The sequence below is a fragment of the Orycteropus afer genome, unplaced genomic scaffold (genome assembly GCF_000298275.1).
Source record: "Orycteropus afer afer isolate SDZICR_OR568_19922 unplaced genomic scaffold, OryAfe1.0 scaffold00015, whole genome shotgun sequence".
Classification (NCBI taxonomy): domain Eukaryota; kingdom Metazoa; phylum Chordata; class Mammalia; order Tubulidentata; family Orycteropodidae; genus Orycteropus; species Orycteropus afer.
Genome location: NW_006921602.1, coordinates 10,471,519 through 10,488,267, shown reverse-complemented (window position 1 = coordinate 10,488,267; position 16,749 = coordinate 10,471,519). Strand labels below are relative to the sequence as shown.

The 16,749-nt window shown below is 35.6% G+C and overlaps 1 protein-coding gene across 1 annotated transcript in view; it reads right to left on the bottom strand.

Annotated features, from left to right (window-relative positions):
- Positions 1-237: 237 nt before the first annotated feature.
- The window catches only part of DENND4A (DENN domain containing 4A), a 116,610-nt gene continuing 100,098 nt past the window's right edge, over positions 238-16,749 (bottom strand). The window contains exons 23-31 of the mRNA XM_007957591.2: positions 12,921-13,015; positions 11,122-11,297; positions 10,880-11,026; positions 8,916-9,114; positions 8,438-8,692; positions 7,289-7,406; positions 6,513-6,675; positions 6,282-6,346; positions 238-374 (exon numbers count right to left, since the gene is read on the bottom strand). Coding sequence (XP_007955782.1) covers positions 238-374; positions 6,282-6,346; positions 6,513-6,675; positions 7,289-7,406; positions 8,438-8,692; positions 8,916-9,114; positions 10,880-11,026; positions 11,122-11,297; positions 12,921-13,015 — 1,355 coding nt within the window. The remainder of the gene's footprint in view (positions 375-6,281; positions 6,347-6,512; positions 6,676-7,288; positions 7,407-8,437; positions 8,693-8,915; positions 9,115-10,879; positions 11,027-11,121; positions 11,298-12,920; positions 13,016-16,749) is intronic.

Genomic DNA, 16,749 nt, shown 5'->3' with positions numbered 1-16,749 from the left:
ATTACAGAGGAGTTAAAGGGGGAAAACAAAAGAAATAGGAAACAAAGTGGCTCTCTCCTCAATTATTTCTAATCTCTTCTTAAAACATTCTGTACATATACAAAGCTAATCTGCACCTTCTGAACCATTTACAAATGTATTTTCAAAAATCGAAGCAAAAAATTTTAGAATCTAAAAGTTATTTTATACACTAACTATATAATACATATTGAACATACACACACCCACACACACATCTTAAAGATAAGGTTCTCCAAAGGTTTTTCGACATTCCATCACCCCAGTACTTGGTGGTCTATCACAGTTGTGTGTACTCTTGACTTGACTAGGTGTGAGTCGATCATATGCCATCTTGTATTCTTTATCAAAGGCATCTGCAAAAATTCATGAAGAAGTAAAGATATGAGGAAATTCCCATCTTATATTGGCAATAAAATTTCTAAAGTATTACCGAATCATGAAATTAGAGGCCAAGAAAGAATCACTAGGTCATTTCTGTCATCCAAAGACCACAGAAGTTCAGAGCTGGAAGAAGAACCTTTGAGTTTACAAAATTTTAGAGCTAGATTGTACAGACCAGTGAAACTTAATAGTTTAAAAATGTCAACTGTTAGTATTACCAAGTAAAGCTATTACAAATCACCAAATATGACACATGCTGTTTTTTGTACTTTGCTTTTAATATGCCATCAATAATAAAAGAAGTAAGAATAAATAATGGCATTTTCCACCAAGATCAACGAAAATGTTTTTATTCCTTTTTATGGCTGACTACTATTCAATTGTATAGGTATATCACATTTTGTTTATCCATTTATCTGTTCATAGATATTTGAGTTGTTTCTATTTTTTACTGCTTATGAATTATGCTGCTATGAACATTCATGCACAAGTTTTTATATGAATATGTTTTCAATTCTCTTGGGTATATACCTAAGATTGGAATTATTGGGTCATACAGTAACTATGTTTAACATTTTGAAGAACTATCAAACTGCTTTCCACAGAGGCTGCACCATTTTTATTCCCATCAGTAATATATGAGGGTTCCAATTTCCCCACAGCTTTGCTAACACTTGTTATTTTCCTTCTTTGTTTTTTTTCATGGCCATCCTAGTGGATATCAGGATATCATTGTCATTTTGAGTTGCATTTTCCTAGTGACTACTCATCATGAGCATCTTTTCATATGCTTACTGGCCATTTGTATATATTCTCTGCAGAAATGTCCATTCAAATACTTTGCCCATTTTTAAATGGGATTATTTGTTTTCATTGTTGAATTGTAAGAGTTCTTAAAATATATTCTGGATACTAAATCTTTACTAGATATGTGATTTGTAAATATCTTCTTTCATTCTGTGGGTTTCTTTTCATGTTCCTGATGATGTCTTCTGACACACACACCAGTTTTTGATTTTGATACCAAAAACCAAACCGAACTCATTGCTGTCGAGTCGGATCCAACTCATAGCGACCCTTCCTTGGGTTTCTGAGGCAGTATCACTAAGGAAGTAGATTGTCCTTTCTTCCGAGGAGTGGCTGGTGGGTTTGAACCACCAGCCTTCTGGTTAGCAGTCAAGTACCTTAGGCACTGCACCACCAGAGCTCCTATTCCCTTGTAATCCTGTTTATTTCTTTTAAGGTCAGTAGTAATGTTCCTTCTTGCAATTCTGACTTTAATCATTTGAATCTTCTCTCTTCTTGGTCTGTCCAGCTAAAGGTTTATCAATTTTGTTGATCTTTTCAATGAACCAACTTTTCTTTTTAAAATTTTTATTGTGATTTTTGTGAAAGTTAATAGAGCATATTCATTTTCCAGACAGCAGTTCATACACATTTTGTTTCGTGACAGTGACTGTAATTCTCCACAGTGTAACAGCTCTCTTCCCACTTCCTCCCTGTAGTTGCCTCTTCCCTGTGTTCTTCCCTCCCATGCACTCCAACCCCCCAAAGTATCTCCCTGTGTAAAGACTGTCCTTCTGTTCTTCCATGATTGACTGACTGCTCCAAGGACTGTATCCATCTGATATAAATGTTGCTCCTTATGCCTATCTATTTTGGCTAGAACCCACAGGAGTGAGTTCAGTTCCAGAGCTGAAGGGTAAGTAGGGGCCATAGTCTCAGGGGTCTCACCAGGCTCTATCAGACCAGTAAACCTGGTCCTTTTTTTTTTTTAAATAATGATTTTGGGTTTTGTTCCACATTGTTCTCCCACTCTAGTCAGGATCTCCTGCATTGATCCCCCTCTAAGTGGCTGACAGTGGTAGCTGGGTGCCATCTAGTAAGCTGAGGATCACATGGTCTACTAGTCCCTTGGACTAATTGTTTCCACATGTCTTTGCTTTTCTTCATTCCTCTTTGCTCTGTATGAGGAGAAAATCATTGTTGCCTCTAGATGGCCGCTTGCAAGTTTTTAAGATTCTAGTCACTACTTACCAAAGTAGGACGTAGAACAATGTTTTTCTGTAGTATGTTATACCAATTGAGGCTGATGTCCCTTGCAACCATGTCAATGGACCAATTTTCATTTGGTTTTCTCTGTTCTATAATTCACATTTATTTCTGCTCTGATCTTTATTTCCTTCCTTCTGCTTGCTTTGGGTTTGCTTCTTTTCCTTAGTTTCTTAAGGGGGAAGGTTAGGTTATAGATTTGAGGTCTTTCTTTTTTAATTTACTTATTGACAGCTATACAGTTCCCTCTGAGCTCTGCTTTCATTGCATCCTGTAAGTTTTGGTATGTTGTTATTTCTGTTTTCAATCATCTCAAAGTATTTCCTAATTCCCTTGAGACTTCTTTGCCCCAATGGTTATTTAGGAGTATGTTGTTTAATTTCCACATATTTGTGAATTTCCCAAATTTCCTTATATTATTGACTTCTAATTTCATTCCACTGTGGTTGGAGAACATATTTTGTATGCTTTCAAATCTCTTAAGTTTATTGAGACATCTTTTTTAGGACCTAACATATGGTCTATCCTGGAGAATGTTCTATATGCACTGAAGAAGAATGTGTCATCTGCTGATGCTGGAGTGTTCTGTAGATGGCTGTTAGCTCTAGTTGGTTTACAGTGTTGTTCAAGTCTTTATTTTCTTTCTGATTTTCTCTTGTTGGTTCTAGCCATTACTGAAAGGAAGGTACTGAAATATCTAGCTATTATTGCTGAATTGTCTCATTCTCCCTCCAATTCTGTCAGTTTTTATTTCATGTGTTTTGGGACTCTATTCTTAGGTGTTTAGCTGTTTATAACTGTTATATCCTCTTGATATACTGACACTTTTATCATTATGATATGTCCTTCTTTGATATTTGTATAGCTGTTCCAGCTCTCTTTTGGTTACTATTTGCATGGTGTATGTACTGTCTTTTTGTTATCAACCTATTTGTGTCTGCGGTATAGTAAATTAATTCCTTCATTATTGCTTTCTTTTTAATGAAAAGGCCAGCTCACCAGATTTATACAATATGCTTTTACATATAAAATTATAGGCTAAACACCAATAGCTATCTTTCCTTTAGCCTTATCTATCAAATAGTCCTTAATTCTAAATGTCTTACTTTTCCATGGCAACTTTCTCCAAATTTTCCTAATTTTATTTCAACTAGTTGATCACCACCTTAATGTGACTTCTGAGTGCAGTGTTCTTGGATTCCATTTCTCTGGGTCATACTTTTTTTTTTTTTTTTTATATAAAGGTGATGAACAAGAATCTCTGTCTAGCTTGGATTTATAGCTAAATCTTTTAAGGTCATTTTAACCCACAGCTCTCAAGTTGATTCCAAGTCACAGCAACCCTACAGGGCAGAGTACAACTGTCCCACTGTGTTTCCAAGGTTGTACATCTTTATGGAAGCAGACTGCCTTAACTTATTTCCATGGAGTGGGTTCGAACTGCTTATCTTTTGGTTAGCAGCTGAATGCTTTGGCCACTGCCCTGCCAGATCTCCATAATGTGGAGCTAATTTCCCACTCTCTTATATGCACAGATTTTCTCCTTCTAAAGAAATAAGTGACTTTATCCTTTAAATGTTTGTTTTATTTAAAATACCATACATATCTAGTAATTCCTTTCTCTAAGCTGCTTGCCATTTCACTCATAAATACCCTTGCTACAAGGCTGACAATTCCTAGTGGCACAAGTCATCTCTGGTCAGATGGTATCTTGAGATATCTAGTAAGGGGTAGTTGCTCTTAGATCTCTCCCTTACTCACTAGTCTCCCAAACCCCAGTGAATTTGTTGGGAACCCATTAACACAAGGAGAGCCCTTGCTCTCTATTCATGCTCCATCTGGTCTGACTAAGCAACCTGTAATACTACATATGATCATTATATAACATCATCCTTTTTACTTTGATGCCAATAATAAATGGCTGTGGCAAATGTCACAGCACTTTGAAAGCCACTCAAAGGGTTAATGAAAAAGAATTAGATTTGTTTTTTGTTAAGACAAAGTACAACCACCTAATAGCATATGGCCTTTTACATATTCTCTCATAAACTGGCAAATTAGCTCAAATAGGGCACTCAAGTCAAATACCATTCAAGTCAGATGAATTACAAGTATTAATTATTATCAGCCTATTCACAATATTATTAATTCTCAAACACAGTGTCAAAACTCTGCTCTAAAATCAAGCCTACCATCAATTTTCTTTTCTTTTTTTTTTTTTAGGGGGTATTTCTGTCCTTTCTTAGGACTTGGAAGTGAAAGTTTAAAGGCAGCCAAGCATAATAGGGAGAAGATGATGATTAACCAAAATGTTTGGCACCTCCTAAAATATTTAGATACTTAAATTCTTTCTGAAAGAAGCTTAAGGCCATTGTTGTTTTTGTTGTTATATGCCGTTGATTCGGACCCGATTCATAGCGACCCCTCCTTGGGTTTCCGAGGCAGTATCACTACGGAAGTAGATTGCCCAACCTTCCTTCCGAGGGGTGGCTGGTGGGTTTGAACCACCAGCCTTCTGGTTAGCAATCAAGTGCCTTAGGCATTATGCTACCATTAGTAGATATAATATTATGGTTAAAAATACAGGATCAGAAATTAAAACTGCTTGGTTTAAATAAGGAGCTCTGGTAGTGCAGTGCCTAAGCCATTTGACAGCTAACCAGAAGGCTGGAGGTTCAAACCTGCCAGCAGCTCCGCGGGAGGAAGAGAGGACAATCTACTTCCTTAAGGATTTACTGCCTTGATAGGGGTCACTATGAGTAGGAATCAACTCGATGGCAGTGAGTTTGTTTGTTTATTTTTGGTTTAAACATGGCTCTATTACTTACTGTAAAACCTGAGATTAAGTTACTTAAGCTTTCAGATCCTCAGTCTCCTAAACAATATGTGGATTATAATAGTATTTATCTCAGTGGGCTTTTGTTGGGGGGAAATTATATAATACATGGAAAACATCTGTTACAGTGTGAGGTACACAGTAACCCCTCAAAAATGTTAGCTTTTATTGTTTGTCAGCATTATTCATTATTACTTCCTGTTAGTTGCCAACAAGTTGACTCCGATTCATGGTGACCTTATGTGTAACAGAATGAAACGCTGCCTGGTCGTGTGCCATCTTCATGATCACTGGTATGCTTGAGTCTAGTTTTATAGCCTCTGTGTCAGTCCCTCTCATTGAGAGTTTCCTTTGTTTTTACTGGCCCTCTACTTTACTAAACATGATATCCTTTTTCTAGCAATTGATCTTCCCTGACATGTCCAAAGTAACCAAGTCAAAGTCTCACCATCTTCATTTTTTAAGGAACATTCTGGTTGTTTATCTTCTAAGATTGATCTGTTCGTTCTTTTGGAAGTCCACAGTACATTCAATATTCTTTGCCAACACCACAATTTGAATGCATTGATTCTCTGGCTTCCTTTTTCATTATACAACTTTTGTGTGCATATGAGGAAACTGAATTATTATTACTATCGTGACCAAAGTATCAAAGTACCTTTTACATTAGATGAAAAGGATCAAAGCAACAATTCTTCTTTTAATAGGGTATTAATATACTAATAAAGACTGGTAGCATAGTGGCTAAGACACTTGCCTGCTAACCAGACGGCTGGCGGTTCAAACCCACCAGCCACTCCTCGGAAGGAAGGTTGGGCAATCCTACTTCCGTAGTGATACTGCCTCGGAAACCCAAGGAGGGGTCGCTATGAGTCGGGGCCGACTCAATGGCACATAACAACAACAACAACAACAAAGACTACCAATATAAAAACACTTTAAAAACAATACTACAATATATAAATATTAAATATATAAAATACTGAATTACCTATATCAATGTTTTCTCTTCCCAATGCCACAAGTGACAGAAATAGTATTTCTCTGTACAAACTCCTATGAGGAGAAGGGAAGTGAGGGACATATTAGTATTCATATAGTCAATAAATATTCTACAAAATCTGTTATGGTAATGTAAGCAGGAACTATTCTAATAAATTACTAAACAAACAGTATGAATCAGCGTAGAGGAACAATATATTCACTTAAGATAATGACTTACCGCTGTCTTTTAAAATGTGGACACTTACTCAGTGTCTCTAAAATCTGACTCATTGGTCCATAGACATCATTCATTTTAATGCTTTTTACCATACTTTTTAATAGTTCCTGGTTAAATGAGTTATCACCTTTTTGCAATAAATGGACCATTGGATACTTTTGGGCTGCAAAAGAACAGAAGTTCAAATGAAGGAAAAATGTTCTGTGTAGAAAGGAGAAAGAAAATGAGTAATTACAGCTATTAAGGAAATTACAAAGCATCAAAAATAAATGAAGGATAACAAAGAAAGAAAGGAATAGAAATCTAAGAATGAAAAAGCAAAAAGGGAAAAAAAAATAAGACAACTAATGACAAAAACAAGCTTAAAGCTTTTTGTGGCCTTAAGTAGATAATAACAAAATATTGTTCCCCTTAATATACCCCTGAAGGAGATTCTAAATCAGCAGCCTGGAATGGAAACAAACAAAAAAAAAAACATAAAAAGAAAAAGAGGAAGTTGGGACAAGCAATGTGCTGAAACTCTACAAAATAGAACCCCTCCAGCACATACACAGCACGCCTCCAAAAAGAAGCCTTGACCTCCACAGAAGTAGCACTAAAAACATCAAACTTAACACTCACTCTCAAACAAAAGAGTACGATTTTGACCTGTAAGACAAAAAGTAGTAGTAAAATACAAGTCAGTTATACATTAGTTTAGGCTATTTAAAGCAGACAGAGCTTATAAGCAGATAGAGCTCATATAATCCAAGTCAGTATGCCATGATGGCACTTACTGTGGGCATTCCAGAGGATATACAAAGGTTGTCCTGGATCTTGATGTAATTTCATATTGTCCCATAACATTTGAATTAAAACATATTTACTATCTTCAGACATACAGTGGCGGGGAATCTGTGTTGTAGAAGCAAACATTCATTAATGATCCTTGCATGATATTTTTTGTAAATACTGTAAAGATCTTTACAAAATACTTTTTTAGGATGTATGTGTGGCAAGAGAGAAAAGAGAACATAAAATGACTGATTTGCATGCATTTTATACCTCCCGAGAGAAGATGTGCTCAACTGAGAAGCTAACGACCTCTAAGGTAGCATCAGCATAAGATTTAACAAGTTACCAAGATCAGTGAGAATGGATACCATGAAGGGAAACCTTGCCCTGCTCACGTCATGATGGTCCACAGAAAGATGAATCCAGGAGTCCCATTCTGTATTAGCCCAAGACATCCTAGCCCAGATGACCCTGACTGAGTTAACCTTTTGATCACTTATTTATTGTGTACTAAAAATCCAAAGTGCTTGAACAATCATTGACATGAAGTATAAGAAGGTAGAAGGCAAAGTCCCTAAAACACAGAGACTTTGCAACACAGTGGTGGTGACAGTACATGAAAAACTAACAATATTTTTATAGAACAATATATCAAAAACACAAATTAACACGTAACAAACTGCCTAAATGTTAAGCAAATTCAGAGCAAAGGAATGGAGAATAGTGGTACATAATTGCGATATGAATTACAGACATCTCTTTAAAAAACATTAGGTTTGTTTTTAAAGGAGGTATGAAACATGAGTGTTAGAGACCAGGCAAAGTTTGAATACGTATGTTTGTTTCAAAGTGAGACTAACTCATAAGCCCTTCTTAAAAGATTCATTATCAGTTTATTCTTCAACCTATAAAAAATTCAAACTCAATTTTAGAGTTTCTAAATTTTACAAGAAGGCTAAAAAGATGACTTTGCCTTACTGGTAGATTGTAAGATGAAAAAAATTATTGTGAATGTAGTTAAAGTAATTCTACTGATTTAATTATTCAGATAGTTATTAAAACTACTTAACATGAAATTAAATGATTAGGCATATGCAAGCATTACAATGGTGAAAGTAATACTGTTTTTACATTAATATTTACGCTCATACCTTTGAATACTTGTTACAATGCTCAGAAGAAAGAATTAATCCAGGTAAGTTACTGGGCAAGTCTAGACGTCTAAAATACCACACCAGGTTCCAAAAAACAATTGGATGATGGTCCACAAAGTCTGCCACTGTTATTGCATGATCGCCTTCATTTTCCAATAAGCTTTCAAGTTCCTTCCATACCACTAAAGGACTAAGATACGGAACAGTGATAGGTTCTGGACTTGGGAGGTGCCATTCTAATCCTAAAGAATCCTGTTGAATAAATAAAAACCATAAATAGCAAATGTGAGAATAATGATACTAAAGCATTTTTGTAAAGTCCTGTCAATGATTTCCATATAAGTAGAAAGGTACTATAATTTTATCATGACATTAGAGATTCTTCTTGATAATAGTAAAATTGAAGCTAATAAGGCTATTGAGGATAAGGGGAATAAACTTCAAGTGTCAAAATTAAACAAACAACTCAACATACTGTAGCTCCTTGTAAAGTAGCTGGCAGGCTGCCTGTTGGAATGAGCTTCTGTCCTCCAGTTTCTTCCTTATCCAAGGGACCATAAGTACTAATACTCCTGACCATTGGGAATACTGGACATTTTGACATAGTTGCTTTTGATCTGTCAGCAGGGATCTGAATACTTCGGGCACATGAATTTTCCTGTGGTATGGATATGCTTGGGCAATGGAAAAAAGAAAAAACTGTATCAGTGTTTAGACTTACTTTACTTCATCCAGAAGAACCTTATTTTTCTCTTCAGAATAAGGGCTGGATATAGCAAAGTAAATCAAAGGAAAAATGCTACTTAGGCTTTAGCTGGGAAAGAAGATACATTTTTAAGTAGTCTAGGCATGTTAAATGTCCTTTTTATCCAGTGAATTCATAAATATTCAAGATTCAGTTCATTTACTCAAAATACTTAGTGGATAACTTTTATACAGTAGGAGGTACATTAGCCCATGGGGATACAAAGCAGAAAAAATAAGTACCTATTCCTTCAGGATGTTACAGGCTACCGTGAGAAACAGTCAAGGAAAGAGCTACAACAGAGCTATGATGAAAGAACACACACTCACAGATTTCTGGACTTGCTACCTAAGATCAGGATCAAACAGGTGAATCTGCTGGTACTATGCAGGCATCTTCTTTTGCACATGCAGCTACTGATATGTCTTTACCCACTTAGCTATATATGGCCTACTTGGCACTCTGACAAAATGGAGTTGATTTCTGCATTTGTTTTAAGCACATATTTACTCATACTAGGCTTACTGTATAAACCTTAACCCTTCATGACTATTTTCTGCTTTGAATTTTTTTGTTGATGTTTTCCAGTAATGGAAGTCATGCTAAAATGAATGAAAAAAATTTTTTTGAAGTAATGTGGATTCTGATTCAATTACATATGTCCCAAGTGTACTCTAGAGGTAGGATTGGTAGGATAATGCCCATTTCTTCAGATTCACGTAGTTATACAAGTCCCTGCACATATAACTGGGATAACAAATTCCCAAGAAACCTGAGAAGCTGAACATCTTGGGTGGGTGATATGTCCCACAGGTCACGAGATGGTTAAGCTTCCCTAGTGGCTCTGTGGTTACACTGGTTAAAATGGTCTAAACCAAAAAACCAAACTCATTGCCGTCGAATCTAGCTGGATCCAACTCATAGCGAACCCTCCTTGGGTTTCTGAGGTGGTACCGCTATGGAAGTAGATTGCCCAACCTTCCTTCTGGGGAGTGGCTAGTAGGTTTGAACTGCCAGTCTTCTGGTTAGCAGTCAGATGCTTTAGGCACTATGCCACCAGAGCTAACCAAAAGCAGTTGAAATCCAACAGCTGCTCTGCGAGAGAAAGAAGTAGCAGTCTGCTTCCATAAAGAAGCAGATTTGGAAACTCTGTGGGGCAGTTAACTGTCTTACAGGGTCACTATGAATTGGAATCAACTGGATGGCATGGCTTTGGGTTGTTTGGTATAAGCCGTAGTTTAATTTGATATTTTCCGTAACAGCTCCAAATGTATTCTTAGATTATTAAATATTGCTAAGTATAAAATAAAATATTCCAAAGTATTAATTCCTGAAGAGATTGAAATAAGGAGAAGATGGTCATTACAGACTTCAAGTGTTCTACAGAATATTTACCTTTAAAATAGTAACAAACATTATCATATATATCTATATCTATCTATCTATCTATATCTAGATAGATAGATAGATTATATATAGATATACATAGTACAGCTTAAGCTGTAGGGATTCATAAATCATAAAATATAACTTTAAATTTAAATATTTATGTTATTAAACAATTTTAATGTTGTTTTAGTTAAGAGTAAGATTTTAAGGTTATGAATCTGTTGTTTCGAAAATCAAACCTCAAAGTTAGCTTTTTTTTTCTTCTGTTATTGTTAAAACAGATAATGCCACATATTTTTAATTACCTATTTAGAGCAAAGTTCCCTTGGACAGAGGTAACAGATGTGTTAAGACCAGAAGCTGATGCTGAGATGCAAGACTGCTTTGTCTGACTTGAAAAGGAAGATGGAAAATGCAAATTTTCTGTAGATGGGCTTGACTTCAAAAAGTACCTATAATGTAAATCAAAGCAGTCTTTTTTTAGAAAAGAGATATTCTAGGAAACATGACCCATAAACATGAAGAAAAAGAAAGCATAAATTGTTACCTTCCAGGTCGTCTTAAATCTCTTATTTCAATATTCAGAAAGGGTAAGAAAAGATTGCCACAAAATGGACATGTAGTATTGAGATTTGAATCATCTGCGGTCCAGCCAGCCATGATTTCCTCATCATGGACGAGACAATCACAAGTTCGACACCGAGAGCAACTTGAGATGAGAACCTATGGGAGAAAATAGCACTTTATAAGCAAGTGGTTAATGCATAGTATGAATTAAAAACCCTTTCAATTCATAAATTGATTGAAAAACTAACAAATGGATTACTTTCACCACATTATATAATACACTTATCTCTTACTATTTCAGCTTAATCTATTCCAAAACTCTTGCCTGGAAGGGAAACTTTCATTTAAATGAGTACTTTTTCCCACTGTAAGTTATGAAAAAATAAGCTAATGGCTGGCATTAATTTGTTAATACACAAAACAGGTAATTGTAATTACCTATCATTGCTATTCAAAGTGTGGTCACTTGACCAGTGCTGGCCTACAAACCGTTTCTTACAGGTTTATGAAGAGATAAGTAAAGAGCAATCAATCATATGAGATCAAAAGGGCAGCATTTGCCCAGGAAGAATGCTCAGAAGGCAGGAAGGGATAGGAAAGCAGGACAACTGGGAACAGGAAGCACAGGGAGGAAGCTGGAAGAGTGCTATTATATCGTGGGGGCTGCAATCAGTGTCTTGAAATAAAATGTGTGTGAACTGCTGAATGGAAAACCAATTTGCTCTGTAAACTTTCACCCAAACCACAATGGAAAGTTTTGTGTATATATATATAAACTTGAAAGGATGATTTTAAAACAGTTGAAATGATTTGATATTGCTGCAATATCTAAATATGTGACTAATGTATTTTTTTTTTTTTTACAAGAATATCAACCATGACAGAGTGGCAATTAAAAAGAAAAAGAAAAAAAAAAACAAAAAAAAAACCCAACAAAACCCTAGTCTGTCACTATGGGCAGTTTAAGATGCACTGCTGTAGGTAACTATAAACACTGTCATTACATTAATAAAATATATAAATTCCTGAAGTCACCAGGAACTTTGTAAAGTGCAGCATCAATATCCATGTATTTTCTAGCTCTATGAAAATTTATTTATTTTTTTTTTTACAGATTTATCCAAATTAGCATGAAATAGCATAACGTTCACAAATACACTTGGAAGCATTTTTTTTTTTAACAGAAAAAGCAGGTAAACTTTTTAAAGTGTAAGAATATAATTTTTTAATTGTTAGAGCATAAGATACAGGAGCATACGCAGCACAGATTTATATCAAACAGAGACAAAGAATGAAAAATGTGACAGAAGTAGTTAACTTCTTCCCAAACCAAAACCATTCCCTGCACCTCACCAAGAAAATTTGCTTGCATAGCAGAATTAGTTTTAAGTGTGTAAGATGTAAAACAAAAATTCGAATAAAGCATATATATATATATATACCAAGGGATAAATATAAACACTGAACATGAAAATGAGTTTCTATGTTGACAAAGTCTCAAAGTAAGCATAGAATTGTTCCAGTTTAGGTAAAGGAGTATGTCTTTAATAATCTGAAATACTGGCTATCTAAAAACTGGATTTTAAGTTTATTTAGATTTTATATACAGTCTGAGATTTTCAGACACTCCAAATTACACAGTGAATAAAGCAACATCAGTTTAAGAAGAGTTGCTATAGATACAATTTAACCTTTATTACAGTCTGCTATCATCAATATTTAAGGAATATACATTTTATAAAGCAGTATATAAAGATGCTCTTTTGAGTAAAACTATACCTCCATTGCATAGTTCTGGAAGATATTTGTGTTACTCGTGTTGCAGGAAGATGCTACTTCTGATTTCCCAGGTAAGGCAAACTTTGATAGGGATCCTGTTTATTATTTAAAAAAACAAAGAGCAAAACCACTATAATTAATGAGAAAGGATATAAGAATACTTCATTTTCATAAATATGCTGATGAAAATATCAACTTGTTTTATTCAAAATATTAAAGGTTCTTTAAGATAAACATAAATAATGAAAACATGTTTTTCAACGCATGCATTGTTGCTTTGAATACAAACCTAAGAAACGTGCTCTAGTTGCACTGTTCTCCACTGCTAGGCATGTTCACTGGATATTACAAACTTATTAACCACATTCTATGTATACGAGAGCCCTGGTGATGCAGTGGTTGAGTGCTTAGCTGCTAAGCAGTCAAGAGCTCAACCACTGAGCCATCAAAGCTCCTTAATGGGACATTAACCAAACTCACTGCCATTGAGTCGATTCTGACTCATGGAGACCTGCTTTGGGTTTCCAATGCGGTAAATCTTTACAGAAGTAGATTGCCCAGTCTTCCTTCTGTGGAGTGGCTGGTGGGTTTGAACTGCCAACCTTCTGGTTAGCAGCCGAATGCCTTACACACTACGCCACCAGAGCATTAGTATTTATTAAAACAATATAAAAGTCAAGGAGTTCTGTGGTCAAATCAATTGTTGACAGTGGTTAGGAAAACATATTAAACAACATCCCTTGGATGCAAGCAGCATAATCCAGACTAATGACTAATTGCTTCAACAAGTAACAAATTAAAAAAGAAAGGATAACCCCAGAACTACCACTGATCCTAGTTCCTCCACATGGAAATGCTTTAGAGAGGCAAAAACAAAGCAAGTTGAAGCCTAATACCAGCCCTTAAGATGCTCAGAGCAGGTAGTAACTGCAGTTCATCCCTTGATGCTACCCCAATAACTGTCTATAACCCCTTTCTCCTGAAGCTAGTTCAAAATTGGTTTCTATTACTAAAACAGCCTTAACTAATATAATCATTTATGTAGGCAGTCTACTTTTTTTGTCTAATTAATCTATAACACAAGAATGAATATTCATTTTAATAAATATGAATCAGCTTCTGAGTTTAGCTTTATTTGATTAGAACAATAAACTGTTCTTGTATGCTTTTTAAAAAAAAAAAAGAGGGAGAGAATTAATCACCTGATTTCTTCAACAGCAAAGAGAAAAGAAGAAAGAGGAAAGGGGAACAAAATTAAAGGTGACTTTTGTTGATACTAAACATTATCAACCAAATACAATATGGACTTTGTTTGGATCACAATTTGAACAAACCACCTGTGCAAAGACATTTATGAGACCACTGTGAAAACAGATAAGTATTTGATAACACATCATACAATGAATATTATATTTTTAAAAGTATGTTAATGGTATTATTATGTTTTCAAAAAGTGAAACCTTCACAAAAGATACATACTTTTGTGTATGTATACATACTTTTGTGTATAAGTCCATAAAATGTTTAAAAAAATAATTAAACTAAACTATGGTGTTATAAGTTAAGATGATATTTACCTGTAAAGGGACTAGATGTGGGCATGAAGAGGGTTCTGGATCTGTTAATGCTTTGTTTCTGGATCTGAGTGCTGGTTACTCAAGCGTGCTCAATTTGCAAAACTCGTTTACATTACACAAAAGTGTACACATTCTATTTTAACTAAAACTTTAGAAATACATAAATGAGCATACATTATATATACAAAAGATTGAATAAAAAGAGATATTGTCTGGGATTTACTTTAAAATAATCTAATGGGGAAGAAAAAAGTGTTGGCAGCTGAGAAGAGAGGGGAAACAAGATAGAAAAAACAAGAACAGCTGTTTGTTGATAACTTGAAGCTGGGTGAAGGATACATAGAAATACTATTCTTTCTACTTTTTAGTATGTTTGAAAATTTGCACAATGAAAGCTTTTTAAAGGCAAAATATGTAAAAGAAAAAAAATATGTATTGAATACATTCTTCACACCATATACAAGGATAAATTTCAAATGGATCAAATATCTAAGTCAGGGGTCAAACTTAGTTACCAGACTGTTTTTTATGGCAATGAGGTAAGAATGATTTTTATATTAAATTAAAAAAAAAATAGGTGACAGAAATGTAGGTGGTCCATTATGCCTAAAATATTTATTTGCAAAGAATTCTCTAATGTGAAAAGCTGTAAAACTGAGGGGAATGGGGGAAGAGGAAGGACTAGCAATGAAAAGGTATGCAAAGGGCAGTTCACAGAAAAAGAAATGCAAACGGTCCTTAAACATATTAAAAAAGTATTCTAACTTATTTATAAAAGAAATAAAAACTAAACTAAAATACATTTCTCCTATATCAGACTTGTAAAAATCCATAAGTTTGTCAACATATTTTGTTGACAAGGCTGTGAGGTAACAGGGACTTTCAAATACTACCAGTGGGAATGCACAACACAATGTTGTTGTTAGGTGCCACTGAGTCACCTCCGACTCATAGGGACCACCCTACGCACAGCAAAACAAAACAACGCCTGGTCCTGCGCCAGCTCTGTGATCCTTGCTCTACTTGAGCCCACTGCGGCAGCCACTGTGTCAATCCATCTTGTTGGGGGCCTTCCCCTCTTTCGTCGACTCTCCACCTTACCAAGCATGACATCCTTCTCCAGGGAATGATCCCTTCTGACAACATGACCAAAATAGATGAGATGAAGTCTGGCCATTCTCGCTTCCTAGGAACATTCTGGCTGCACTTCCTCCAGGACAGATTTTTTAGTTCTTTAAGCAGTCCATGGTACTTTCAGCATTCTTCACCAGCACCACAACTCAAAAGCATCTTCTTCAGTCTTCCTTGGTCATTGTTCAGCTCTCACAGGCATATGAGACGAATGAAAATATCATGGCTTGTGTCAGGTGAACCTTAATCCTGAAGGAAACATCTTTGCTTCTCAGATCCTTTGCAGTCGACTTGCCCAGTGCTATATGTTGTCTGATGTCCTGACTGCTGCTTCCGTTGGCGTCAATTGTAGAACGAAGCAATGTGAAGTCTTTGACAATTTCAATCTTTTCTCCATTTACTGTGATGCTGTTTATAGGTCCAGTTGTGATTATTTCTGTTTTCCTTATATTGAGATGTAATCCATACTGCAGACTGTATTCTTCAATCTTCATCAGTAAGTGCTTTAAGTCATACTCACCTTCAGTAAGCAAAATTGTATCATCAGCATATCGCAGGTTGTTAATGATTCTTCCACCAATCTTGATGCCACGTTCTTCTTCATATAGTCCAGCTTCTCAGATTATTTGCTCAGCATATAGATAGAATAGGGAGGGGGCTCTGGTGGTGTAGTGCTTAAGGCATCTGACTGCTAATCAGAAGGCTAGTGGTCAAACCCACCATCCACTCCTCAGAAGGAAGAGTGAGCAATCTACTTCCATAGAGATACTGCCTTCGAAACCCAAGGAGGGATTGCTATGAGTTGGGACCTACTCGACGGTAGTGAGTTTAAGTATGGTGAAAGGATACAACCCTGACACACTCTCTTCTTGATTTTAAACCATGCAGTGTCCCCTTGTTCTGTTCACTTGTCTAGGTTCCTCATGAGTACAATTAAGTGTTCTGGAATTCCCATTCTTCTCAATATTATCCACAGTTGTTATGATCCACACAATCAAATGCTTTTGCACAGTCAATAAAACACAGGTAAACATCTTTCTGGTATTCTTTGCTTTGAGCCAAGATCCATCTGACATCAGCAATGATATCCCTTGTTCCATGTCCTCTTCTGAATCCAGCTT